The 26,906-nt window shown below is 40.9% G+C and overlaps 1 protein-coding gene across 4 annotated transcripts in view; it reads left to right on the top strand.

Annotated features, from left to right (window-relative positions):
- Window positions 1-26,906, top strand: part of LOC111924954 (uncharacterized) — a 47,341-nt gene that overhangs the window by 8,864 nt on the left and 11,571 nt on the right. For 2 of the 4 annotated variants that reach the window (XM_086891973.1, XM_086891981.1), the window contains exons 2-5: window positions 4,565-5,733; window positions 10,880-11,016; window positions 13,971-14,128; window positions 18,674-18,786. In XM_086891973.1, coding sequence (XP_086748099.1) covers window positions 4,654-5,733; window positions 10,880-11,016; window positions 13,971-14,128; window positions 18,674-18,786 — 1,488 coding nt within the window. In that variant the 5' untranslated portion in view covers window positions 4,565-4,653. Of the gene's footprint in view, window positions 1-4,564; window positions 5,734-10,879; window positions 11,017-13,970; window positions 14,129-18,673; window positions 18,787-23,477; window positions 26,783-26,906 lie in introns of those variants that run through there. The other 2 variants (XM_023921278.2, XM_023921279.2) reach the window with 2 other exon arrangements.

The raw sequence follows: 26,906 nt of genomic DNA on the forward strand, positions 1-26,906 counted from the left end.
TCTTGATCTAGCTTAATTTAGTTTTGATAGGAAATAAAATGAAAAGAGATTTTGGCATACTGTGATGGCTTAAAGGATGCAACTTCAAATAGAAATGTTGTTTCTAAGACTTTTTGTGGCAGGTTCCTTGACATGTTTCTTCTTCTCCTCTAACATTGTGATAGCTGAATGCTGAAAAGGCATCTTAGCAGGAAGAACAGATATCTGAGATGTCCAGTCTGCAAAGCATAAAATTATTTTGGGGGGACAGGAGAGGAGAAATAAGGCCTGGTACCCATGCAAATATATCATAAGACTGAGGAAAGTGACCTGTATAATTACAGCCTTCTAGCATGGCAGGATGAGGTGGATGTTTTAGGCATGGGTTGCCAGAGGGCAGTATTGCTTAGAGAAAAGACCTGGGTGCTGCAGGAAAGGTTGTTTGCTTCAAATGCCTTTTGCTTCATGTACATCAGATTACTTCAGTAAATTGCTAGCTTGATCAGGAAGAGGAACAGGGAGAGTTTCAAAGGCCCAGGAAGTCATTCAGATCTTGGGCAAAACACAAGTGAATTATTATAGTAGATGTGTGTCTATGCTTGGCCAGGAGCTGGTAAATCTTCCCTTTATCTCCTTCATTTTAAGCATTCTCTCTGGACCTGAGATGCAGATCTGCCCTTCAGCTACTGAGCTGCGGCTGCATCATGCTCTCCAGCAACTGAGTGACAAGGGAGAGACTTTTGCAGAAAGCAAGGCCCATAAATAGACCTTTTTGGGCTTCCCAGATCAATGCCAGCAAACTTGCATGTCACTGTCACAGCTGAGGAGTTTGACCTATCTGATGAAGCAGAACTGTGTAAAAACTCTTCTCATGGCTTATTTTCTGTGCAGAGAGGCTGTTTTGCATGCATCAGAGTGGATGTAAGCAGACTTCAACATCATCCTTCAGTGACACTGAGGCAATGCTAGCCAGTCAGCAGTTCCCTGCAGCACTTCTTTGGAGCACAAAATCTATTTCCTGGTAGAAGTGAATATTTCCTGGCTTCCAGGGTTTCTCTGTGGTATGGGAACTTAATACTGGCAGTGCAGCCAGCTGGGCAAAAGGGAATTGCTTTGCACTGGAATTCAACTTGAGAGCAGCAGAGCTGATTTTTCTGTTGTCATCCTCATTGGGCATTTGATGCTTCTGAGATTGAGGCAGTGAGGAGTATCAGACTGAGGTCTGAAGCAGCAAAGACAGGTCCTTGGGAAAAATGCTGCCTACATCTTCAGGGGATAGGTCAGCTTTCTTTCTTGCATGTTCCTGGACACTTTTGATCAAGGTTAAGGCAGAGTTACTATCTGTTCCCAGCCTTTGGCATGGGACTGAGGATGGGGGGAGCTTGCCTTTGGATCTTGTGTGTTGTTTTGGAGCTGCTGGCTGGGGTAAAAGGGTCTGCATTAGTTCTGCCTGTCAAAAGGCTGAAAATGGAACAAACTATTTATTTGAAGCAAGAGCTTTTTTTGTGGTTTAGATGCTTTGGATGCAGGTGGGTGGTCTTCCTGCCTTTTTCAGGACCTCCTAAGAGCATATTTCTGAGCTGCAGGGGCAGGAATCTTTCTTATTTGTATAGACTGCAGTCTTCAGCCCTTGGCTGCCCAACTTGCACTGGACCTTGCTGTGGGTGGACGAGTATTTGATGCTGTCACCTGGGCTAAATGAAATGGCAGGGCTCTGAATAGCAGTTAGAGGGAAGACTTGGCAAAAACCTGGGGCTCTCTGGGATGCTTCTAGCACTCAGGATTTCAAGAGACTTATTTCATACAGGTGCTGAGGTGTTTCAAAGACCAAGATGCTGCCACCTCATTAACCTCTGAGTTTAGGGTGTACTAAGTTGAGGCATAAAAAATCCGAGCTCTTAATTACCAATTTGATGACAGCCACACAAGGGCCACGAGGACTTTCAAATAGTGTAGGGATGGCTGGGTAACAGCTGCATCTCTAGCTCTTTGTAGGTGGTGGGATTATCTAATGAAAGTTTTGTGGGAGACGTGCACAAATGAAGCAATACAGGCTTAAAAGCAAAATAGTGTAGGGAAAGAACTGTGTGAAATTGATGAGACTCCCTTGATGCTATGTATTGAAAACCTTAAAAACAGTGGATTATCTTGTAAAAGGCACTGATGCTTCTTTCTATGTGATTCATCTATTCTCAGCCTCAGCTTTTGCATTGTCTTTGCTAGGTTGATGACAGTCTGTGGAATCCCTACTGAAGGTTACTGTGTAGGCACAAATGGAAGAGAGACTGTGGTTTTCAATGGTACTTTTGGGAGGGGATGCCTAACAAAGCCAACAACAAATGTCCACCACCAGGGCCACTTGTTACAAATTGTTACCTGTTTTAATGATTTTTCACAGAGCAGCTTAGGCTGAGTGCAAGAGAGGGGGTTTTTTTTAAACTTCTATTATGTTTCAGCTACACACTGCTAGTAAGACAAATATTGCAGTGGGGTTTATGATGTTTCAGTGGCATGAATCCTGTCACTCTAGGCACATGAAACTTTCTGACTCACCTACTTGTTTACAAAGAATTTAGATGCTGCATTCTCTGGAGCTAACTGAGCTATTGTTATAGGTACTTACCAAGGCTTGCAGTGGTTTGAAGCTTAATTAAATGACTTTTGAAAGAGAAAAATGGCTTGCTTTCTCAAGTACCTTGACTGTGAGGAAGGCAGGGGAGTGTAATGGTGTCTCAGGAGTTGCTGTGCTATTAGAAGTACTTAAGAAAATCAAGGCGTGTTTTACAGCAGTTACATGGTTGAAAGGGTTCTCTGGGAGACTTCCACATTGTTCTTTCCTTCTACTTCCTCACTTGGACACTGAAGACATGAAAGTAAGGGCAGAGCCTGTTTTTGTCAGAGCTGATGTCAGAGATATTTGGAAGTTTAGTGCTGTTTCAGGATGAAGTACTATGTTAGATTGTATCTCTATTAAGGATCATTGAGATGATCAGGGATTCTTCATACCCCTGATTAAACACACTTTCAGAGGGCAAAATGATCTTTAGGAGTCCAGACCCAAACACCATGAGTAGTAGCTGATTTTATAGCTAGTTTATGACCACAGTGCTTTGTCTCCAGAGAGATAAGATTGGTCTACTTCCATAAGCACTTGGCCTCTTGCATTTCAAAAACCCTTAGTAGTTTCTTTAAGTCTTTAGATTTGAAATAGTCAACAAAAATCTTAAAGCAGAATAGAATCTAAGTAATGTAGCTATTTGATTGGTGAAATTGCATGTGAAATATATGCAAGCATTTGAATATCCTTTCAAAAACTAGACCATTATATGGAACAAAGTACCAACATCTGAATTCTGGAGAGAGCATATAATAACCTTCACATGAATTCAACATGAGTTTCTTAAGCTTTTCATCTTTACCCCACTACAAAAATAATTTGCATTTGTTGCTTTTGTTTTGTTGTTGTTTTTAATAAGATACTGTACTAACTTTCTTGGATTGTCCAATATTAAAACATGTAGGTTGTGTGTCAATTTTTTTTACACTTTTTCTATTTAATTTTTACTTTTTTCATGATTGTGGGCTTTGTGGGGGTGGGAAGGGATCTAGTTTTCCTGCAAAATTTGAACAAACATTTTGGTTGTCTTGGAGAGAAGATTTATAAAAAATATCTGCCTACCTCTTACAGCTTTTGGGGAAAAAGCCCTCAATATTGCCATGACTTGGAAGGACTTGGAAGTCAAGGCCAGTCATAACCTGGGGTGTGAAATATTTTTTCTCATACAGATGAATCCTGTTTGGTCTGTAAATTTATTTGCTTAGACATCCTCTCCAATAAGTGCTGTTTCTGTTGAGGGCAATTGAGCTGCATTGACCAACTATGAAATGTTCTTGATTTCTGGGATTCTGTGGAATTAACCTCTGAATTGAGGAGGGGGAAAAAGAAAATCCCTTTTCTCTTTCAGTGCCTTCACTGCTTGCATCTAAGTGGCATGGATAGGAAAAGCATCTCCCTCTGCAATTTTATTGAAGAGGAAAAGGGGATGAGAGGGTGAATGGGAGATGTTAAGACAAATAAGGATGTGGCACGAGTTTGCTGTAGAAAAAACTGTAATATATACTTAGGAAAGAAGAAAAGTAGTGTGTGCAGGTCTGATTAGATGGTGACGTGCTGCAGTTACAGACCAGAGGTCTACAGGCAATCTTGTTTCTGTATGTGCTCAGCTTCTGAGTCTGGCTCAGGTTATTCTCAGTCTCTGTGAGTAACTACCTCTAGGCAACACACCTGCAGTCCCTTGATAAGGCCTCTGTCTCTGTGGTGCTGCACGCTGTGAAATGGTGTACTCATGCTTTAAAGCATGGGAGACCTAATCAGGGCAAGAGCAGAAGTTAAGAGCACAGTATAGTGACTAGAAGCTACAGTTCAATCTTCAGCCAGGCTCTCCAGAGGTTTTTAGCCTGAGCTGTTTGATGACTGGGTTGAAGCTCCCTTGTACTGAGTCCAACTGCAGAGCTGAACCCAGACTGAACTATTGCAAGAAATATTTTTGATAACTGTTAGGCTTTTTTCTTTTTTTTTCCCCAGTTCCTTTTAAAAAGTACCTCAAGCCCCAAAGAAAGAGGAGTATCTTGGAGAATCCCCAGCCTAGAAGAAGAAAGCTTTGGTGTTACAGGATGATGGTGATAAAACAGGAGTTGCATGGGAGTCGGGATCAAGAGGTGGTTCAGGTAGATGGAAGTCCAGATGGAGCTCAGCCTCAAGAGGTGGTCCAGGAACACATTCAGGTGGATGAAAGCCCAGAAGGAACTCAGCAACTCTGTTCACCAGTACAGCTGGAACAAGGAGACCATCCCTCAGCAGCACAGCTACTGCCCACTGCTCAAGAGACACAGGGAAGGAATGATATCCATGTGCACCCACAGAGCCAGCCAGTCCAAGGAGGCATGGCCCCAAACACGGGAGCACAACCAGCAGACCCAGGGTGGGAGCTCCCAAAAGTGACTGTCAAGGTGCAGCCCCAGAACATGAGCCAGGGGTGGGACTCCCCAGAGGTGACAGTGCAGGTGCAGCCCCAGAGGCCAAGGCTGAGATGGGAGGCCCCATCAGTGACTGTGCAGGTGCAGTTACAGCAGGGGGGTCCAGGACCATCTCTCCCACAAGTTAATGTGCAGCTGCAGCCCCAGGAGCAGGGACAAGGCTCTGCTGGCATCAAGGTCACGGTGCAGCTGCAGTTGGGCTGTGACCCAGAAGAGATGACCTACTTCCAGAACCAAGGTGAGGGAGTGCTAGATAATGGAGAACACTGGACCCCCCAGAAAAATCAGGGAGAGAGAAGATCTGAAGGTGAGAGAGAGCTTGCTGTGGTGAAACTGGTGCCACAGGGGGTTCTGAGCCAAAAACAGGATCAAGGAGGAAAAGTGGAAAAAGCCCAGCCAGACCAGAGCCAAGAGGAAAGAACAGAAGTGGTGGAACTGCACGACATGCAGGCTGGAGCCAGAGCAGACCTGAAGGGGATGGTGACAGAGGAACAGCTGCAGCACCAGAACCAAGAGCAGGAGCAGCTAAAAGCAGACCTGTCTCTGCAAAAGGAAGACCAAAGAAGTACAGAGATGAGACAGAAGCAAGGTAATATCCAAGAAAACCCCAGAGAGATTGAAGAAGACCAGAAGGAATACCTAGGACAAGAACTGCCTAAGAAACGTCCAAGACAGGCTCCAAATTATTTTGTTGCTATTCCAATAACAGATGATAAGGTACTTTGAAGTAGCTGTTCTACTAAAAACCTTAGGGTTAACTTCTTATCTTGATGGGAAGAATTATAATGAGCCAAGAGTGATCAAATTCTGCCTGCTTACCCCAAATTGTTTGTTGTGTCTGGGATGGAGTTAAGTTCCTCATAGCAGTCCTTAGGTACTGTGCTTTGTTTTTGTGGCTAGAGATGTGTTTATACATATCCATGTTTCAGCTACTGCTAGGAAAGAAATTAATCACTTCCATAATTGCCACTGCCCTTTCTATATGGTCTAAGGAGGTGTCTCTCATCACTAGTATCTCCTATTCTATATCTTTTTCAAATACAAGACTTGGCTTTCACCATCTTGTGTTGTACCACCCTACATTTTCTTAGGGCTGTATTCAGTACAAGGATATTGATTTGTTTGTTCATCTCTTTTTCCACTGAAGTTTACAATGGAGAATGAGACTTTCCTTCTCTGCAGAAGGTTATAGAGAATTGATCTGTTTTTTCTTCATCTTTGAGCCAATAAAGTTGCCCTGAGATCCTAGAGAGATGGTTAATTTCAAGAACCCATATGTGCAGTCTAAATGCTCAAACTTCAAGGTGTGCTATATTGTGACTCACATGTTTAAGCAGTGTTGGAAGAAGCAACAGATCATTTAACCTCTGTAATGCTAAACCAAAGTGCAGCAAACAGTGGAAATAAATAGACATTCTTTTCTAGAGGCTTTGTGGGGGATCTAAAGCATTCCAGTTACCACAACAATAAGTGCTGGTTCTGAAATATCTCATACAGACTTTCAGGGTTTGGCTGCTACAGGCCCTGTCTTATGATCCATAGAAGTAAATACCAAAAATTATACAGTAGCTGGAGAGACAGATTTCACCCTTTATTTGTTAGTTGAGGGCTTCAAATGAGCCTTACATAACTTCTGCACAACTTTGTAGTTGCAAAGAAATTGGGAAGATACTGGCTTACCTTGAACGTCTTATTCCCATTCTGTGCTATGAATTTTGAAGCCCATGCAAAGATTTCTGAAAGACTATAGAATGTCTTATTTCCAAAGCAGTACTGTCAGTGCCTTTATGGATGGGTTTTTTTTTTAATCTTTAACCTCTCACAGACAGCTGTGACCTGCTGATGGCAATGTTTTGTTTGCAGCTGCTCAAGGTATGAAAAAGCAGGCAGAGCTCTCACTTTGTCCCAGTATCTGTTGTTATCCCAAGTCAGCTTAAATGGAATTCTGTTTCAGCATTGTGGAACAACAGCATTGTGAGGTGGGACATGCCCCATGCCCTTTATGTAGGGGCAGCAGATGACTATGCACTCAAATATATTAAGAGAAAGGAAAGCCTTGAGATGCCAAGACAATGAGCAGACAATTCCACCTGGCAGAGACAGGCAGGAGGAAGTGTTAATTTGAATCAGAAACTGTGTCCAACTAGCATGGGCAGAACAGAGAAACAGTACAAAAATTTTGTAAATTATTATTTATATTGTATATATGTATCTTGGTATCTTTTCCTATAAAGAAAATGTAAAAGGCAAAACCTGAATATTAACTTGCATGAACAGAGTGAAAATACAACATCCTACTATCAGCTTCTGCTAGTAGTTTATGGTGCATTTTCCAATGAACCAAACAGATATTGCCTGTTGCAATATATAACTTGATTCCTTTTTTCCCCCAGCTTGAGCATTCATGCAGTGTCTGGCATGCTGCTGAAAGGCAATAGTTAAGTAGGATTGATGTATCTGTTGTACAGAACTTTTTTTTTTTTCTCCAGTGTGACAAGAAGTTGTGGTACAGTAGCTTGCTTTGGCAGGCTTCTAGGTTTTTGTTTTTACCTAAGTGTAAAAACACTTATGCATGTGTTAGAGGGAGGCGTCAAAGGTGCCTTCCTCTTGGTAGGCAATTATTTGCTCTGGCTTTGTGCTCAGCAGAATGATCTTTGAAGGTTATCTGGAGGATGGCCTCATATAACTTTAGTGATTCCTACATATGACTGGCTTTTGAGAGGTGAACAAAAGTGCAGAGCACATCAGGAAGATAAATGCCAGGAAGAGAAAATAACTTTGTAAGCTGAAGACAATGCTGGCAGATGAACAAATGGGTATGAAGTGGGCAAAGAATAAATCTAAGCTGGAAACTGGAAAGTTTCCTGCCATCTGAGGAATGAGATCATGGAACAGCTTGAAGGGTCATGAATGCTTAACTTATTCTGCTATTTTAATGATATTTGAGTGTCTTAATATATAGCCTGAGACCACATCCTGTGCTGCCCAATGAATATATTTCCCCTCTTTTTTTCTTCTCTCAATTCTGGTCTTACAGGTTTCCCTGCACTCACACCAGCTCTGGCAATCTGGCAGCTCTGACATTCCTGGTTGGATGCTCTGCCCACAATATTCCTAATTTGTGTTCCTTTTAAGTGCTACCCTTAAGGGTGGCAGTGACCTGAGGCAGTCCTGTGTGATGCCTTGAAAGAAACACTGAAGAATGCAGTGCTATGAGGTTGGCAGGTATATGTAAAGAGTGTGAGTAAAGAAATCATAGAATGGTTTGAGTTCAAAGGGATCTTAAAAGTCCCTTTTGGGGACTTTTTTTTATCCCTTATGGCAGTTTCAACCCCTCTGCCATAGGCAAAGACAGCTTCCACTAGACCAAGTTTCTCAGAGCTCCATTCAGCCTGGCTGTGAATACTTCCAGGAGTAGGGCATCCACAACCTCTGGGCAATCTGCTCCAGCACTTCACCACCCTCACAATCAGTAATTCTTCCTTAATATCTAATCTAAACCTACTGTTTTCCAGTCTGAATACCCTTTTTCTTTTTACTGTCACTCTATGTTCTCGTAAGAAGTGCCTCTCCATCTTCCTTGTAGTCTCGCTTCAGGTCCTGAAAGGCAGCAATCAGATTACTCTGAAGCCCTTTCTTTTCCAGGCTGAACAAACAGAGTTGTCTCAGCCTTTCCTCACAGAAGATGTGCTTCATCCCTCCTAGAAATCTTGGTGTACCTCCCCATGGCTCATCCCATCAAGTCCATGTCTTTTCTGTGCTGGGGACCCCAGAGCTCGATGGGCAGCACCCAGAGCTTGATGCAGCACTACAGGTGGGGTCTCACCAAATGGAGTGGAGGGAGGAACCACCTCCCTCGACCTTGTGGCCCAATTTGTGTGGATATACACACATGCATGTGCACATATAGTAGTGTTTAGATGCTTTTACCTCTAAGGCAGAGATTCCTAACCTCACTGACCATACAATTCGGTTGTCTGCTACTCTGTAGGCATTGTCTACTACAGAAGGGTTTTAAAGATGTTGTTAGTATTTTGGGAATAATTATTTTGCCTTAATTATTTAAAAGAGCTTTCCAGATGTCAGGGCCTAGGGCTGTCAACATTTTTCTGCCTTTCAAGAGGACAAAGGAAAAGCCCTGTTCCAGTCCTGGTGGGTGCACAGCCCTTTTTCCTTTGTGTCAAAGCAGGGCTCCAGGAGGCTGGACGACTGAATCTAAGAATGTTATGGTCTCAGGCTTTTAGTACTCCATTTTAAGTGCTTCCTTCTTGCCCTTCACTTCTCAGCCCCCAGCTATCCCATCAATTACACAGCATTGACAGAAAAGTGCTAAAGACTGATGCACCAAAAAAAAAAAAAAAATAAAGGGTAGTGATAGGGTAGGCTGTTCCCATGGGAGTAGGACCAGGAAGTTGTGAAGAATCATGTGTAAAAATAAGAGGAAGAGGTAAGAAACTACATTAACACTGCTCTGTGATAGTTAAATATTTGTGTGAGAGAATTTCACTCAAGCTCCGTTTCCCAGATGTCTAAGCCTCAAACTGAAATGCAAAAGGATCTTCTTTATTTGAAGGATGTTTTTGGAAAGACTGGCTGAGGGAGAACAACAGGAGGCTCTTTTGTAGAATTACTGTTAATACTTGGCCTAGTCTGTTGAAGCGAAGGTTGTAGCTTGTGTGGTCGGACAGCTTGATGGCTTTATTCCTGCTCAATGTTTTCACAATCTAAACACATGCTGTAAATAGCAGGCTGCAATAAATTGTGCTTCAGTTGCAGTAGGAATTAACTTAATGTAAGAGTCAGTGATGTGTTTTTCATGGTGACAAACGTACCATAAGGGCTGGTGAATTCAGGGAGTTTGTATCTTCAAATGGTTATTTTAACTGTGTGTGGCTTTTATCCTCATGTTTATTGGGAACTTGTTATGCTAATCTCTTCTGATGTGCAGGTTGTGGGTCTCTTTACTGGGCTGCACTATGATGGCTGGGCTTAATGGACAAAGATTGCAAAACAAAAGTATATTGACCCAGCTGTTTCGATCTGTGTAAGAATAAAGGGGAGCTCTAACATGTGTGAACACCTAGGCATGTAAGGCAGAGTTTTTCTCAGTGAAATAATCTGAAAATCTATAAATGATTTCTCTGTAACTTGGGCTTCCACCAGATGCTTAGTACCTGTATGAATGAATTCTTCTCTCTCCTGCCTGTTCCCATGACTGGCTTGTAAACCTTAACAGCACATATTGGAAAAAAAATAAAAATCTTTGGAGTCAATTGTGTAAAGACACAGATCCACAAGAGCCAGAAACTGACCACACAGTTCTGGGAAACACTAGCTCAGAAAACAGTGTTTATTCAGTCGATCTACTTTGTTTGCTGCTACATTTTCCTTTTAGGAAGAGATATCAGTTTAATCTGTGATCAAACTTGTAATCAGAAAATGGTATAAGATTAATTATGGAAATGCTATTCAATTTTCACAGTCTATTAAGAACTGACAACTGCATGAAGATCCCATTAATATTTACACAGTGCTGTGAGCTTTAATCTAATATGATTAGGGTCAGATTCACACCTACTTTAAGATCTAGGGCTTTTCTCTCACAGGAGAGCTATGAATTTAGCCTGTAGGCTTTAAAAAAGGAAAACAGATAAATCAATTCCTGAAAAATTAAGTATGAAACTGAAAGTTACTATATAATAAATCTGGGGTGGATGAGGAGGAGAGGAAGGTGGCTTTGTGAATTCCTGGCTTAAACATTGAGTTGCTTTTTGGCGAGTGTAAATTGTCAGCATTTTGAATTTTTCTGGTAATGTGTAGGCATTCCAAAATGAAAATTTATCTCCTGTTTACTCCACTGCAGATTTTGGACAGAATTGAAGATGTTCAAGAACTCATAGTCTCTAAAGAACCTGACCTGTCAAGAGCTCTTCTTCCTGTTCAAACTATGCACCTTACTATAATAGTAGCTCATCTGGGAACAGAAGAAGAAGTGAAAAAGTAAGAATGCTGCCAAGCTCAAGAGCAGCTAATTTTTCTGTATGTGGTAGCCTTACTGCTGCTATTGTGAATCATTATGTTTTATTAGAGCCTACACACAATTTCTCTTAAACTTTTTTTTGATCAGTTTCTGGCTTGCTTTCAGTACCTGTGGGGAAAGATCTTTACAAAAGCTATCTGTGATGCATCAGAGATTGAAATTTTCTTATCTGCCATAGGGTGAAGAGGAAAAGTAGTTTGGCTGTAAATAGTATTACTGCTTTCTTACTGTGTTGCTACCACAAATTAGCTCAGCAGATGTCAGGTTCCCTGAGCTGCTGTCTTTTGAGAAACCACAGCTTTTCAGATCAGCCATACTTTTATCAGCTGGAAGATGTTAGCTGTTAAGATGTATTGCATTCAGAAGAAAACAAAACAAAAAAATTTGCCTAGCTCCTTCTCAAGCTGCTCTCCTGTTGAATTCAAGCTGAGGGCTGCTGATGGGGTGCTTTGTATTAAGATGGAGCTATTGACAGATGACTAAGGAAAGCTATCCTGTGGTCAAGAAGGGTAGAATTGATAAGTCCAGAAAATAATGCCAGTCTGCTGCAGTTTTTTCTCTAAGCCTTATCTTACTGCACCACCCTGGGAAACCTGGAACTTCTTGACATAAGGAGGCAGAAAGGAAAGGCCCTTATGTGCCTGGGAAGGCATCATGTGGTAGAGGTGGGAACCTGGTGAGAACAGCCCTTTCTGCAGGAGCCCTGGCACATATCAGCACGGGAATGAAAAACAGGCCTCAACACCATATGAGTGTCACACAGGATCTGCTTGGGTGTAAAGCAGAATGCCTAGCAGAAAGGTGTCAAAAAACCCAACATGACTAGAAAAAGCCTCTTCTGCTCGTACAGGCAGCACCAGTTAAGCATGATTAAGATGCATGTGACAGGCTTGTATGTCTCTTATTTTAAAATCACCTGTCTTATTTTTCATTCCAGGGACTTTTTTGGAGGGTCTGAGGAGAAAAAATAGGAGTGTTATATGGGCTAAGGAGATGTGCAGAAGGCAGTGTACAGCAATTCAGTAATAAAATGCTGTGCCAGTGCTGCTGACTGGGCAGGCTGATGTCCAAGAGGATAGGAAGTTAGTTGAGAGCAGCAATCAAAATGGGAATCAATTGGTTAGGGAGGTGAGTGGAGCTAAGTAGTGTTAATGAACTTAAGAGTGGATGTGTGTCTGTAATGTAAAAATAATGGACATACCTAATGAAAAGCAGATCTGTCTTGCCAAATGCTATTCATCCTCTATCTTTTACCTGCCTCCACAGCTCTTCTAAATGAGGCTGTAGTTCAGTGGCTACTGCTCTGTGCTGTCATATGAAAGCCTGCCTAACTATTTCTCACTTCTGAGTGATAAAGCACTGCTGATGAAGCTGGCCTAGCCAGTGTGAGGGAGGCATCTTCTCAGGGCAGAAGCTGGAACAGAACTTATGTTGACATAGGACAAGGGGGAATGGTTTCAAGCTGAAAAAAGGCAGGTTTAGATTAGATGATAGTAAGAAATTCTTTATTACAGTGAGGCCCTGAACAGAGAGAAGTTGTGGATGACCCATCCCTGGAAGTATTCAAGCAGTCTGGATGGGGCTTTGAGTAACCTGGTCTACAGGAAGGTTGCCCTACCTATGGCAGGAAGGTTGGAACTAGATGATATTTAAGGTCCCTTCCAACAGAAAACAGTTGATGGGAGAAGTTGTCTCAGCAGTATTTAATCTTCACTTAGATATTATTAACTTAAACGAAGGCCTAGTTTAGCAATGTTTGAGGTGGGAAAATCAAAATCCTCTGACAGAATTTAATCTCTTTCCAACAAGTCCTGTCCTTGCTATATCTTTATCTGCTGAGTCTTGATGAGTCTTGGAAAATAGCTGCTCTTATGCTGTCACCTGAAATAACTCCAATGTAGTAGTGAGGACTGTTTATCATGTTGGGTGAAGTGGCCTCTGTATGCATTAAACACCCTTTCCAAAGGGCATTAGTTTGTGCTGTGTGGATTTTACTGCCTGGTTTCTGTTTGGATGTTACACAGAGTAAGTTTTAGAGTGGAATGAATGCAGTCAAAACTTGTGTTAGGTGTGATGATGAATATGACTGTAGAAGACCCAGTAACCTTTGGGATGGTGTCCTTCAGTCCTTAGTTGTGCTGCAGTTTGTTAGCAGTAGGAAGTCTTAGTAGAAGGCTTCTGGTCAAAGTCTGTTTGAAGACTGACAGGAGACACCAGGAAGAAGGGCACGTGTAAAACTTCAGCAGGTATTAAGTTGCTGGATTTCTTGTGTCTACGTTTAGAAATTTGTTATACTCTTTCTGTGTCTTTAATAAAAGTTTTAATTTGAAGCATTAATGTCTTTGGGTAATTTTCTTTTTTGAGATTTCTGTGCACAGCAAGGTGCATATCTAAACTTTATTAACATGGGATGCAGAGCTGAGAACATAACCATCACTTCAATATTTTGTTACCTAGCCTGGAATAGGAGGATAAAATGGAAAAAAATGTTAATTGTGCTTCAGGTGGGAGAATGAGTTTGTTACAGTTTAAGAATAAAATTAGTCAACCAGCTGAAAATTACAGTGATCAAGTTTTTAAACTACATAACACAAATATAAGTTCAGTTTTATCCCTCTTGACTCTTCAGTAGCATATACTTGTAGCTTTTCTGGAATGTTAATATTTTGAATGTTTACTAACAGAATTCACTTCTAATATATAAGCTAAGGTTGAAGTGAAATATGTAGTGTATTTGAAATCTTCTAACTATTACAAAAGAATTAGCGATGAAATACAGTGTGCCTGTGATACTTTGCATAGCACTACAGAATAGTCAAAAATGGGTATATTGGCTGGTATTAAAAATAAAACAATGCTTCTGTATGTAAAAAACCATAATACTTTCAGCATTTTTATATTGATTATTTTTAAGGGCTGTTTTGGCACTGAAGCAAAGCAAGGCTAAAGTGGAAGACATCTTGCAGGGTAAAGACCTTAATTTGACCTTCCATGGGATTGGAGAGTTTAATAACCAAGTGCTGTATGTGAAAATGTTGGAAGAAGACCAGAAAATGCTTAACAGAATTGCAGGTAAGTACAAAGCCTCATTCTCTAGTGCTCATGATAAACCAGTTTGTAGAGTCAGTCTGTTCCTGCAAGCACTGGCCCAAGCTGTTGTGCATGACTGATGTGCTGCCTTTCCCCTCATCTCTTCTCTTTAATTGTTAAATATGAAGCCAACAACTGGCTTCCTGCAGAGCATTGGGCCTAAAATAGGTTGTCTGAACTAATATGGGACAGGTGAGATGCACAGACATTCATGTAAAGATCACATAGCAAGGCTAATTTAACCTGCCCTGCAGCTGGAATCTCACAGGCCTGAGGTGTGCACAGTGTTCAGTGACACCTCTAGCTGAGACTGTCTTCATTCTAATAATCTGAAAGCCTATTAAGTGCTGGCCCCAGCTCGAGTATACAAGAACCTCCTTTAAACTGGAGTATGCATGAAATCAGAAGTACCTCTGGGATGGGAGATGACAAAAATCAGTATTTTTCCGCATGTGTGTAGCACCAGCAAATCTATGTTCTGCTTCAACTGTAGAAGGTGAAACAGAAGTGTAAGAAGAGCTTGTCCTCTGCTCTAATTTCCCAAAGCACTGATGGGTTTTTGAGATGTTTCAGACCTTTGATCTGCTTACCTGCACCTGAGTACAGTTTCAGAAGGGTGTGATACTCTCCTCTTCCTCCTTGCCGAGTTCTGCTTTTAGGACCTGCTTTAGCCTGCAATGTAGAACCTAATGTGTTCTGGGCTTCTGTTCTGAGAGAACAGAAATAATCAATATACATTATTTTTCCTTGCCATTTTCATACTAAACAAAAGGAAGGATAGTTCAACTAATGCTTCTCAAAAAGGCTTGCAATACAATGTGTAAACTTCAAAGAATATGATTCTCAGAACAGTCTGTTTTTCTTTTTGTTGATGCTGTTTCCAACCTCCTCCAGTTTTCAGCTTTGATATAATAGTTCTGCCCTCTTATCCTCCTGTTTGTTTTACCTCTTAAGTAGTTAGTGTTATAACTAGACAGGGGATGCCTCTCATGAACAGTTTCTTTGCCTCAGCTATGTAAAATTAGCCACTTCACTATCCATTACCTCTTGCTTGACTCTGGCCTTTGCTTCTCTTATTGTTCCATCCATCTCAAAGCTAATTTTGACCCAAAACAGCTGTGCTTTTTTTGAAAGTACTCTGATATTGTCCCTATTTATTAGCATTACAGCCTCAACAAACTTGTCCATACTAGAAAGGCTTCTTCTCAAGGCTTTAAGTGGAAATAATCTTGTCTGGAAGATAACAAAGTAGAAGGCAGATGATGCAATTTCCTATAAGATTGTATTTGGTACATGCCTGTCGACAGCATGTATACAACTTAGTACCATTGAAATACGGGACTGATTGACTCTTTTGGTGCTGGATTTGACTGTTTTGACAGCACTGCTTTGGTTCTCTCATCAGTCCTAAAAGATACAGAAATTAATACCTCAGTCCTCATCTGAATGTGGTTGGTTTTCCCTCGACTCATTGTCTTGCTTAACTGAGAATTTTGTTCCCAATGAGTCATAGCATACAAGGGCAATCTTTATCATTCTATTTTATCACCATCAGAAGTGTTTAATTTTGGTTCTGCAGAATGTGTGCTGTTGATGCTCTTTAAATATCATCTTGGACCTGCATTAGCTCTAAAAGCCATTGCAATAGTGGGTGGCAGATCCTTCATGTTCTCTGCCTGGATAACCTGCATCTTCAGAGTTTAGCTTCTGATCTGAACCCCTTAATTAGGCAGAGGAGAAAAATCTTGATTGCAAACCCTGGGAATATTCTGCCAGTGCTTGTGCTTTTAATGCAATATGATTGTTGACTGATTGCCTGAAATAATTCCTTGACTTGGAGACAAGCTGACATTTTTCAAGCTGTTAACTCCATTACCAATGATTTTGCAAATCAGAGAGTTGTAGCTTCCAGTGTTGTTCTATTCTGCATAACTTCTGACCATTTCTAGAACTTAATGAGTCTGGGAATTATGCAAATATGTATCAAAGTCTATCCTTTCAGTGACATCTCCAAAGAGATGGGTTTTTGTCTCCCCCTCTCTCAGCAAAGCAATTGAATTAATTGTTTTACAATGAATAGGGATTTTTTCCTTACCTTTTAGTCAATATTTTTGGTTGTCATGAGCTAGGTGTGAATTTTGAATGTGGTCTTTTTGAGCAGCATGATGGGCCAATGATTTGGCTAGGAAAGGTCAAGACACTTCTGACAGCTGTCTCTGCCTCATCATGCCCTTATTGATAGTTTGTCAGCAAGTTTGAGTTCTGCCTGCTCTAATGAAGTCTTTTAGCCCCTGAAGTGCTCCTGACATTAGCCAGGTGACTGGCCCTCCATCTGCTTTTGGTCCTACATCATGGACTTCAGTTTCAAAGTGGAGAGTTGGATCTATCTCTAGATCAATGAGCAGCAATTACTGAATGCTACTGGGTTTATCTTGCTCCTAGTGACCTAGTGATCCACTTTGGAGAAAAGATACTGCTGAAGATGTCTTGGAACTTTTGTAGGATATTTTTCAAATGAGCTGGAGAAGACAGTGCCTGCAAAATTGAGTGCCAAACTTGCATGGGCAGGACACACCATCCAGGAGCCTTGTTCTTATACTGACTTCTTGAAGAAGATTGCTGGCCTTGACCTTTCTTCCATCATCTACTTTTCTGATGAAAATCTACCCATGGCAGTAAGACCTTCACCTTTAAGTCAGAACCCTTTCCTGCTGTTCTGTAGACTTGGTGCTGGGTGGTAACCAAGAGGAGATGTTATTTTCAGATATCTACCTGTTTTTTTTTTATGCAGCTAGGGGAGGTTATATGCTGGATGGTACATGGGGAAGGGCTTTTTATTTTCTAGAAGGAGCTTAGACACTCTTCTGCTGTTTTTATTCTCTGGGGCTTGCTGTGCTTTGACCAACTGATAAGTGAACAAAGACTTAATATGCATAAATTTTTCATGTTAATGTGTTGTATTTGACAAAGTACCAGGGGCATTATAGGGGTTGTTTGATACCTAACCATAATCACCTAGGACCACTTTCAGATATCCTAAAGTATTTGCAGCACTCACACTGGACCTACAGCCAGGCTGTACCTTCTGCAGCAGCAGCTGGGGGCTAGGTGGACATCCTGTAGGGCATCTAAAAGTGCCTTAGATGCTTGTTTGGACAACTGGATCCTATTCTTTGAGTTCTCCAGATGGAAAATATAACAAGCAGTTGCCTTGGCAAAGTGATCAGACAGCCCCAGCTGCTGTTCCTTCATAAATACTCTGAGAAGAAACATTTTAAACTCTTAATTAGCTAAAATCCAACCCAGAGACCTGGCCTTGATAACAAATGCATATGAAAAACTAGTGAGCACACATGTAGTTAAACTTTGATAGGTGGAAAAATAAAATGGAAGCAGGGTGATTTTAAAAAAGGCACTCATCAGGTATGTAATGTGCTGGTTTTTACACAGTTTCAACATTGAACCTCCTTCTTTCAGTGCCTAAGAAATTAAGCAGAACCAAGACAGGTGTCAAGGCAGGGGGATATGACTGGAAGAACCACAAATGCTGCAGGTTTCCATTTTAAAATGTTGATTCCCTCCCCCCCCACCCTATTTTTTCTGCTTTATATAAACAAGGTATAAGATCTGTCAGTAAGAAATTGCTGGGGAGTACTCCAGCCTTAGCCAAGGCTTTAAGTGTAATTTTGTTTAAGCTTAACTCTTGAACAAGACATTGTCTTCTGGTTTTGACAGAATTGTAGGGATTTGCCTCATGCAAACCTTACCTTGCTTTACTTGAGACTCTGCATCCCCGAAGTTCATGAAAACCAGGAACAGTTCTGCTTGGTTCGACTTGTCATTAAAATCCTTAGCTAAAAGGCCTTGAAGAATGTAAATCCTGGAGTTACTCACAGACATTTTTTCCTTTTGAAGGATAAAACCTTATGGCTTTATAAATGTGACTGAAGTTTTTAAGCCAATGCCATCATAAAAGCTTTGTATCACATTTGTATCTGGGGAAGGAGTATTATGTTTGTGTGATGTCCCCTCCTGAATTGCATTAAGTGCTCTGGAGTTGTAGTAGTTTGGGGAATCTAGTCACACTTTCTTTTTTCCTGGAAGCCTTCTGCTTCTCACATTGGTGTTTGCAATAGCTGGGGATAATCTTTTCTGTCACAGTCCCTAGCTGTGGCCACTGCTGGTGGCTGCATCTTGCTCCTGGCAGGGCTGCCATGGACAAATACTTCCTTCTTCTCATCATTTGTGAATTCAGAAGGAATTGCATTGCAAACACAGAAAAACTTCTGTTTTTCTGATCCAGTCTCAGGTTTACAACTTATGTCTCTATGTCATGCAGAACATTCATTTTGAGTACTTTTCACAAATTTTTCTGTTGCCTGTGATCATGCAGCAACTGGTTATATGGGGTATGTGTTAACTGTCTTGCTCAGACAGGGATAGTGACTTTTTGTCTAGCCTTCCTGTAATTATTTTTCCCTACCTCCCCACTGTAACTAATTTCTTTCTTATATTATCTTTTTCCAGCAGCTGTAGAAGAATGCTTTATTGAAATGAATCTTGACATTTCAGGAAGCAAGGACTTTAAACCACATCTAACTTTCCTGAAGCTCTCAAAAGCATCAAGGTTGAGAAGAAGGGTAAGTAACTGGATTTAAAAATATTTTTCCTGGGATCGCTTCTAGTGATTACTTTTCAATCAATGAGATCCTTGGGATCTAAGCAATAATCATTGCAACCAAAGAACAATATAACTTCTCTTATTTAACCAAGTTTGGATATAGCCTGGTCAATGTAGTTGTGCTTGTTCATAGCTGACTGAAGAAATGGAGTCTGTTGCTAATACTGTATATGGCTCTCTTGTGGAGTACAGACTTGCTTCCCTTCCATTGTGGCTGGTCACATCTGCACAAAAGCAATGTCAAGTTGTTTCCATAGGGGAGGATGGCTTCTGAGAAATATTTGTATTCTGAGTAATATTTACCTTAGAACAAGATTAATGTCCTGTTGGAAATCAGGCTGGTGTCTTGACTTATACTAGAAATGTGTGACGTGCTTTTCTAACTTTCACTGCAGCATTGTATGGCATTGATCACAAATAAAGTAAAAACCAACTCTGATTAGATTGCTCATTTCCCAGTGGAATACTGTCCTGCTTGTTTCCAGGAATAATACTTGTATTTATGAGGTCAATATATGGCAAACCTGAAACACTAGAGGGGCATGCAGAAAGGAAAAACAGAAAAAGCTATAATAGCTGAAGAAAATGACCTTGTTCAAGTACTTCATATTGACTTGATATTAGCCTTTTGTATACATGATAAAATCAAAGTTGGCTAGGACTGATAGTTCTGTGCTGGAGGCTCTTTCTTTTATACTGCCTATAGGGATTTTCACGAGCAGATGCATCTGCAATGTCTAATGCAAAAAGAAACTATAGAGTAGGCACGTAGGAATTACTGTTGACTCTTGTCTGGAGTATTTTCACACTTCCTCTTACTATGGAATTTAAAATTAAAAAATAGAATTGTAATTTCCTGCCTGCTCTTCTCTTTTGATCTCTAGCACTAAATATAACTTAATCTCGCATAACATGATTTATGTATATGTATTTATGCCATCTCCTTGCGTATATGTATATAAATATGCAAGTGTATAGTTCTTTGAACGTTAGAATATCATGTGGTGTGCCCAGAAGTGGATGCAGTATTCCTGGTGTGGCCTCACCAGTGCTGAGCAGAGGGGAATTCTCTCTCAATCTACTGGCAGCATTCCTCCTAAAGCAGCCCAGGGTACCACTGGCTGCCTTTGTAGCAAGGACACTCAACAGGCTCATGGTCAACCTGGTGTCTACCAGGACCTCCAGGTCCTTTCTCTGTGAAACTCCTTCATAGTCAGCTGTCAGGCTGTACTTGTGCCTGGGTTCATACTTCCCCCCTATGGCTGACCTTTGTGCTTCTTGTTCAGCCTTGTGAGTTCCTGTCAGTCCATTTCTCCAGCCTATTGAGATACCTCTGGTTGGCAGTACCCTCTAGCAAATCAGGCACTCCTCCCAGTTTGTTATAAGTTAAGTTGTTGAGGGTGCACTCTGCCCCAATATATAGATCATTAATAAAGATGCTAAACAGTACTGGACCCAGTACTGGTCCCTTGGATACATCTCTAGTTACCATCTCTAGCCTCCAACTAGACCTTGTGCCACCAATCAGTGCCATATGGAACGGGCTGTTCAGCCAAATTTCAATCCACCTCACTGTTCAGTCAGCCAATAATTCACCAGCCTTCTTTATGTTGATCTCACAGGAAACAGTGTCAAAAACCTTCCTGGACTTCAGATAGTTGATATTCACTGCTCTTCCCTTGTTTACCAAGCGTTACTTGTTTCAGTGCAAATCTGTTTTCACAATAAAACCTTTGCTCCTAAAATATTATTTTTCACGCCAGGACTCTGAAACTGGTGTAGGGCCATATGTTGAGTTTATTATTAGGGGCATGTGAACTCTGTAAATCCATGTACAAATCTCCCTAAAGTTAGTAAGACATAACAACCCTAGACATAAGACATTATCTCAAAGACCAGACTGGAAGATTACTGTTTGTGTTTGGAGATTGACACTGTCAGCTTACTGCATTTCTTTAAAATAGAATACAAATAAAAAGGAGGAAACAGATGACTTTTATAGTTTTCCATTCCTAAGTACAGGAGAAAAATCAGCCTTCCTAAATATTAGAAGATGCCAAAGTATGAGTAAGACAAAATATCACTTAAGTTATTATGATGCCATCTACTGGCTGTAATTACTTTCTTTATACCATAAATAACTGTTTCCCTGTAGAAAGGGTACTGTTTTAATATTTCACACAGTTCAAGTGCTTCTTATATGAAGCTTAAGAGGCAATTGCTAAGTATCTCAAGAATACTTTGCTAATGAGAGGTATGTGATGATACCAGTGGTGTAGCTGCAGATCTTGTTCTCATTTGTAGGGAAAGAGGAGCTGGTTCTCTTTAAAACTAATACAACTGTAAACTTTCACCCTGAGAAGCTGTGCATCTTTGGCTTTGGTTGTGTGTTTAAATATCCCAAAGGGCTGGAGAGATCTTGGATTGTGTGCTTTTTATTCTGAATAGCTACCAGAGGAGTAGTATGTGCTGTTTGAAGATCAGGTTCAAAATGGGTGGAGTGACCCTGGAATAAATAAAAAATATGGGTTCTTCAGGTGTTTTGACATCTACCTTTCCAATGAGCCAAAAGGGAACAGTTCACCTCTTAAGAGAATCCATGTCATTACTTGTAGTAAGAGCCCTCTCCAGCACACAGACAAAGAACTGTTTGCAGAACTGTTGGGCTGTTAGCCTTTTGTGCTGGGCACTGCCTGGTCTCACCTCTGCCAGAGCAAAGCTGTGGATCAAGTGCCTCTGTGCTAAAGTGGAAAACGTTTATTTCCTTTTATGCTGTTTGTAAGTAGATTCACTAAAGATTCAGTGCAGGTCTGGAAGTAGCTGCGGTCTACCCTGGGTTATAAGAGACCATATGTGTTATTTAAAAAGTATTAACAAGCCACATACTTGTATTAAAATATTTGGTGCTTTTTAATGGAAGGGCAGTCCTAATCCTGCCCTCTTCTGGCTGCTTGATAAGTTATCTTCAATGATGTGACCTTACTCAAGTTTCCATTATCTTCCCGAATTACCTAGAAAACAGCCCATGCACAGCGTTTCTCTGCATTTCAGCAGAACTTGAACCTCATGGCATTTAGGTGACATGTAGCTGCTGGCTCCTGATCAGCCTGGCTCTGAGTGACACATGGGTGTCTCTAGGGCACAGAAAAAGTGTGCTGGTGGTTTATTTAAACTTTTAAGTGTTTTAGTTGCCTTGGGCAGCAGTGCCAAATAGTTTGATGTATTTGGTTATGAAGCTATTTATATCTGCTTTTATCCAGGTGGCACTGGCTGTCCTCCCACAATCTCCATGCTGTGAACCGTACATATCCACCTGCTAATAAGTCTCTCATTATGAGGAAAAAATCTTGTAAAAATGCTTTCTTTTTTGTTCTTTCTCTGGTGTTTGGGAGCAGGTCTGAACAAACTGATTGAGAGTTCTTTGAGGCAATGTGCTGCAAGGAGCTCCTTGGAGCCTTGTTAGCTCACATACTCATTAGGCTAAGAGAAGGTGGGACTATTATCTGTTGCTTAATGATTCATCTGTTCTTCATTACATCTCCATATGTGCCCCTAGCATATGTGGTCTGCTATAGGCTAAATGCTTTGTGGCAGCCCCTTCTATAAATTGGCAGCCTGTTGCTGCCTGAATTAAAGACCCAGGAACCATGGAATTGTCGGATTGCTCACCCATCCCTGGTGACACCCATACAGGGCAGCTAGTGCTACTGTGCCCAAAATTGTTGAGGGGGGAGAAGAAGAGCAAAGAAATCACTCTGAGGAACTGCTGCTTTTTGGTCCCGACAGTCATATATTGCAATGACTTCTAAGCGTATGCTTTGCTAACAGCAAGAGAAGTTACTTTTCTTCATCTGAAAAGAATGTGTCAGCATTTGAAAACACATCTCGAGGAGCGTACCCTTTCATTTGTGTGTCGTGACTGTTGTAGCATTTGGCCATTGAGATACTGACAGTGCTTGGTACATATCTAAGAGCTGCTGAGGTTTTCTTTTTCTTTTCTGGCTTGCTGAAATGAGCTTGTTTTCCCAGTAAGTCACTGAATTAAATTTATTTTGAATACTGCTTTGCTCACAGGGATGAAGGTGCATGAACTATATTTCTAACCCATCTTTAGCACACAATTTAATTACTGTTGTAGAGTATAAGCACCAAGGAAAAGGGTCAACTTTTCAGTCTGTTAAGGCACCTGTAAGATGAAACTGAGCAAAGCAAACTCTAGGTGAAATCAAGCAATCCCTCCTAAAGGCAATTCAGAATAATTATATATGGTGAGAATAATTATATATGGTGACTGTGAACTTGCCTGAAGTATCTAAAATTAGGTGGATGCATTTAAACGACAGTTGGTAAAATTGACATGATTTTGTTCTTTGGCATGTCTTTATTCTTGAGGAGGGTGGGGAAGATGAAGGATTTGGCAAAAGCCAAGCTTCCTATAACTTTAATTTGTACTGGCTGGCTTTTCTCAGCATCAGCTTATATACTGCCACATGAAGTTGATGCTGTTATCCTAATCAGGGGTGAGGTGAGGGTGGGTATTTTCTTTGCTGGGTTTTGTTAAGATAATACTTGACACACCTTCCTAAAGTGCATGTGTAATTGTACACATCCATTAGACATATAATGTCATATTGCTCTTTCAATAAATAGGGCTTCAGGAAAATTTGTACGGATCTGTATAAGGAATATGAAGATAGCCACTTTGGCACAGAGGCTGTCAGTCGAATTGATCTCTGTGCCATGCGTAAGAAGAAACAGGAATCTGGTTACTATTATTGTGAGTGTTCAATCAATGTGGGCTCCAGAGATACAGAAGAGAGTAAAGAACAAGAAATGCAGACAGAAGATGTGGGAGAAACAAGCAGTGAAGACCTCACAAACAATGTAGTGAAGGCTGAAATAGGAGCAACTGCTGCAAGCTGTAAGCTTGCCTCAGCAGTAGTAGCTGATGATAAACCATCTGAAATTGTTGCTGAGGCCTCAATTGCAATTAAAGAAAAAGAAATCAATGAGGCAAAGGGACAGCCTGAAGCTACAGATGGAACTTTTCCTACAGCTGGAGATATCTGCTCGAAGTCAGTACTTGGTCTGCTGCCAGCAAGTTCAGATGTGTTGAAAAGCTTGGAAGTGGAACAAGAAAAAGCAAAGATAGCAGATGGTAGTTTGCAAAAAACTGAAGCAACAGAATATGCACCTGGTCAGACAAGTTTGGGATAAAGTTGTTGCAGTCCTTGGTGAACTTGGTGAGGATAGAGAAGGCAGAGAGGTACAGTGGGGCTGACCTGCACTGGGCTGAGGTCAGAGCGGGGGGGATGGTGAATTCATCTTTATCAGGAGACTATCTTTTTTGGAGTATGATAAAAAAAGTAGAGCAAAATCTGAGGGGAACATGACTGAATATTGTAATGGTGAAATGCCTAGCCCAAAACCTATACCATCAGTGTGTTGTGAGCATTGCACTGCAAAGTGAGCTGAGGTTTACGGAATCAGACCCTTCAGCAGTTGCCCATTGATACAAATGCTGTTGCCAGATGCCTTGGTGCCCAAATGCACATTGCTACTTTGGTTGAGCTTCTTTCTGCCCTGCTTCACCCCCTGCCCTGGGCCTGCACCCTCAGCTTTTATCCTTTGCCTGACTGCCTTCTCCTCTTTGATTACTGCCTAAAGACACCTCTCCTTGCTTAATTCCCTACATCTGCTCTCCTTTGTGAAAGCCATGATTGCAACACGATCATTCATTGCATGTCTGTAACAGGTAGATGTTAGCACACTATTGTGAAGCACATGCTTTCCTTTGACCTAGTAGCCACTTAATGAGAAAATTATTTTGCCTGACTTATGGAAATAGCTTTTTTTTTTTTTTGGAAGAAAATTAGGTATGGCACTAAATGCTTTCCTTTGTTTTCCTCTTCCTCTCCTTTGCTTTATCTAAAGAATTGTCTTTAGAAAATGCCTTGAGGAGGACACAAGGGACAAGAGCGCTTTTCTGAGGCGAGGTTTTGGCCGGGGCTGGCGTTTCCTGGCCGTGGCCTTTGCTGGCCGAGCCCCGAGCGGGGCTGTGCCCGCTGCGCTCCCGGCCCGGCTGGCGGCGGAGCCCCGCGGCAGCGGCACCAGCAGATGGCACCGCTGGAGAGCCAGATGTGCCGCGCAGGGACCCACCCGGCTCCGTCGGGCACCTGCAAATCCTCTTGCTTCCCTTATTCTACTCTAAATGCCCACTGAAAAGGGATACTTTGTATTTTAAAAGCTATTTTTTTTTTTTTTCTTTCTTTGTATTTTTTTTTTTTATTTCCGTGGAAGAAAAAAAAAAAAAGCGTGCATTTCAAAACCAGAGTGTGTGATCAAGAAGTAGCTCCTCTTACACACACACACACAAAAAGTGTAGTAGCACCAAGCATACGGTGTTCTGCTTCCCTACGAGGCGTGTGGGAATACACGTTTAGGCAGAATGGCCAGGATATGCACTCTGTTAAATTAACATCGGGCTGGTTTAAAACTTGTTACCAAACTTTTGAAAAAACAAAGAGCTGCATTTGTACAATTTTCACAGGGAGTGGGGGAAACAGCCCTCCCCAGCCAGCCACTGTGCAGGAGGAAAGGGAAGGCTCTGCATTTAATGAACCTGCTTTGTCCTCACACTGGGGTCTGTGTCAGATCCCTTGTGTTGCAGTGCTTGGCAGAGCATTTATTTTTATGTCCCTCCACTGAAGGTTGTGGACTTTGAAAAGGCTGTCCCCAAATGGTCTTCTAAATGCAAATTCCAGAGTAGCTATTCCCAGCTTCTCTGGGGTCTTCAAAAGGCAGCTCAATTGTTAGAGGAAGACTTCAAGGTTATTTTGGGGAGGACTTAAGAGTGACACCTCAGGGAATATCCCTATATCAAGGCATTCTGGATGTTTCTTTTTTTTTTCAGGAAAACTTGCTTCAAACATACACTGAGGACACTGGTTTTGTTTTTTGTTTATTTCTTGGTTTGTGGTTTTGGGTTTTTTTTCCCAATTCAGAAAAGGATTAGCAGCATCATTCATTGTAAGAACAGAAGTGGATTCAATGGCCCAGAACCAAATACACTTTACAACATGCTGTATTTCTTCTTATTGAAAATGTTAATTATCTTTTTATAGACAGATGGCACTGGAGTGTAGCAAAAGCATGGTGAACCTGCACTTGTAAACATTTGGGGGTTTAGTGTGTTCAGGTTCCAATTAAGCTTAATTCTGTTTTAGGATTATTATAATGATAGTAGGGTAATTAATTTCACTTATCTTGGGAGTAGAATAAGTTGTTTTGGGACATTAAGTAAAAATATATACTTAAGTTGTATCGTTGTGATTAATCTTGACAATTCAGAATAGTGCTTGAAACCAAATATCTACCAAATTCATCTGTTTAGTCTCTAATGACAATCAAGTTAAAATAAGCTTCTGTAATGCTGTTCAAATAATGACATATTTTCAGCTTTATGGTGGAGAATATAAAAATATTAAGTATTAAATTTTATTAGTGCTCTGCTTTAACCAAGAGTTTTTGTTCCCTGGTATATCTTTATTCAAATTAATTGAAAAGTTTGATTATTAGACTTAATGTAAAATAAGAGGGAGAGAGTTTCTGAAAAGAAAATATCTTTATACTGCTGAAGAAGATTAATTGCCCTTCTTTATGACTACTGTAGGGAAATTATGCTATGAAATTCAGATCCAGAAGGTAGTTTGATTCACTCTTTATGATCCTTGCATTTGCTATTCTTTTCCTATGCTTTTTTTTTCCTATTTATGGTCTGTAACTTGTCTGTATTTTTGTTTGAGTAATTTTCTTTATAAGGATGAATAGTTTATGTAGAAATGCAACCTACTACTATCTTGTAATTGAATTTAGTTGAATGTAACTTGAGTTATTGAAGTAATGATACTACACTGGGGTTGGGGAGAACTTACAATAAATATTACCCATTGTGACTTTTTGTGTAAGTATTCAATGATGAATTGCACTGCAATAAGTACTTTCCAAGTAAGCTGAGAGGTGGCTTTGACTACAGCATCTCCATGTCTCGGCTGGTTTTAGCTGGATGCTCGTTAAATG

Source organism: Cyanistes caeruleus, chromosome 1 (genome assembly GCF_971803275.1).
Source record: "Cyanistes caeruleus chromosome 1, bCyaCae1.hap1.1, whole genome shotgun sequence".
Lineage (NCBI taxonomy): Eukaryota > Metazoa > Chordata > Aves > Passeriformes > Paridae > Cyanistes > Cyanistes caeruleus.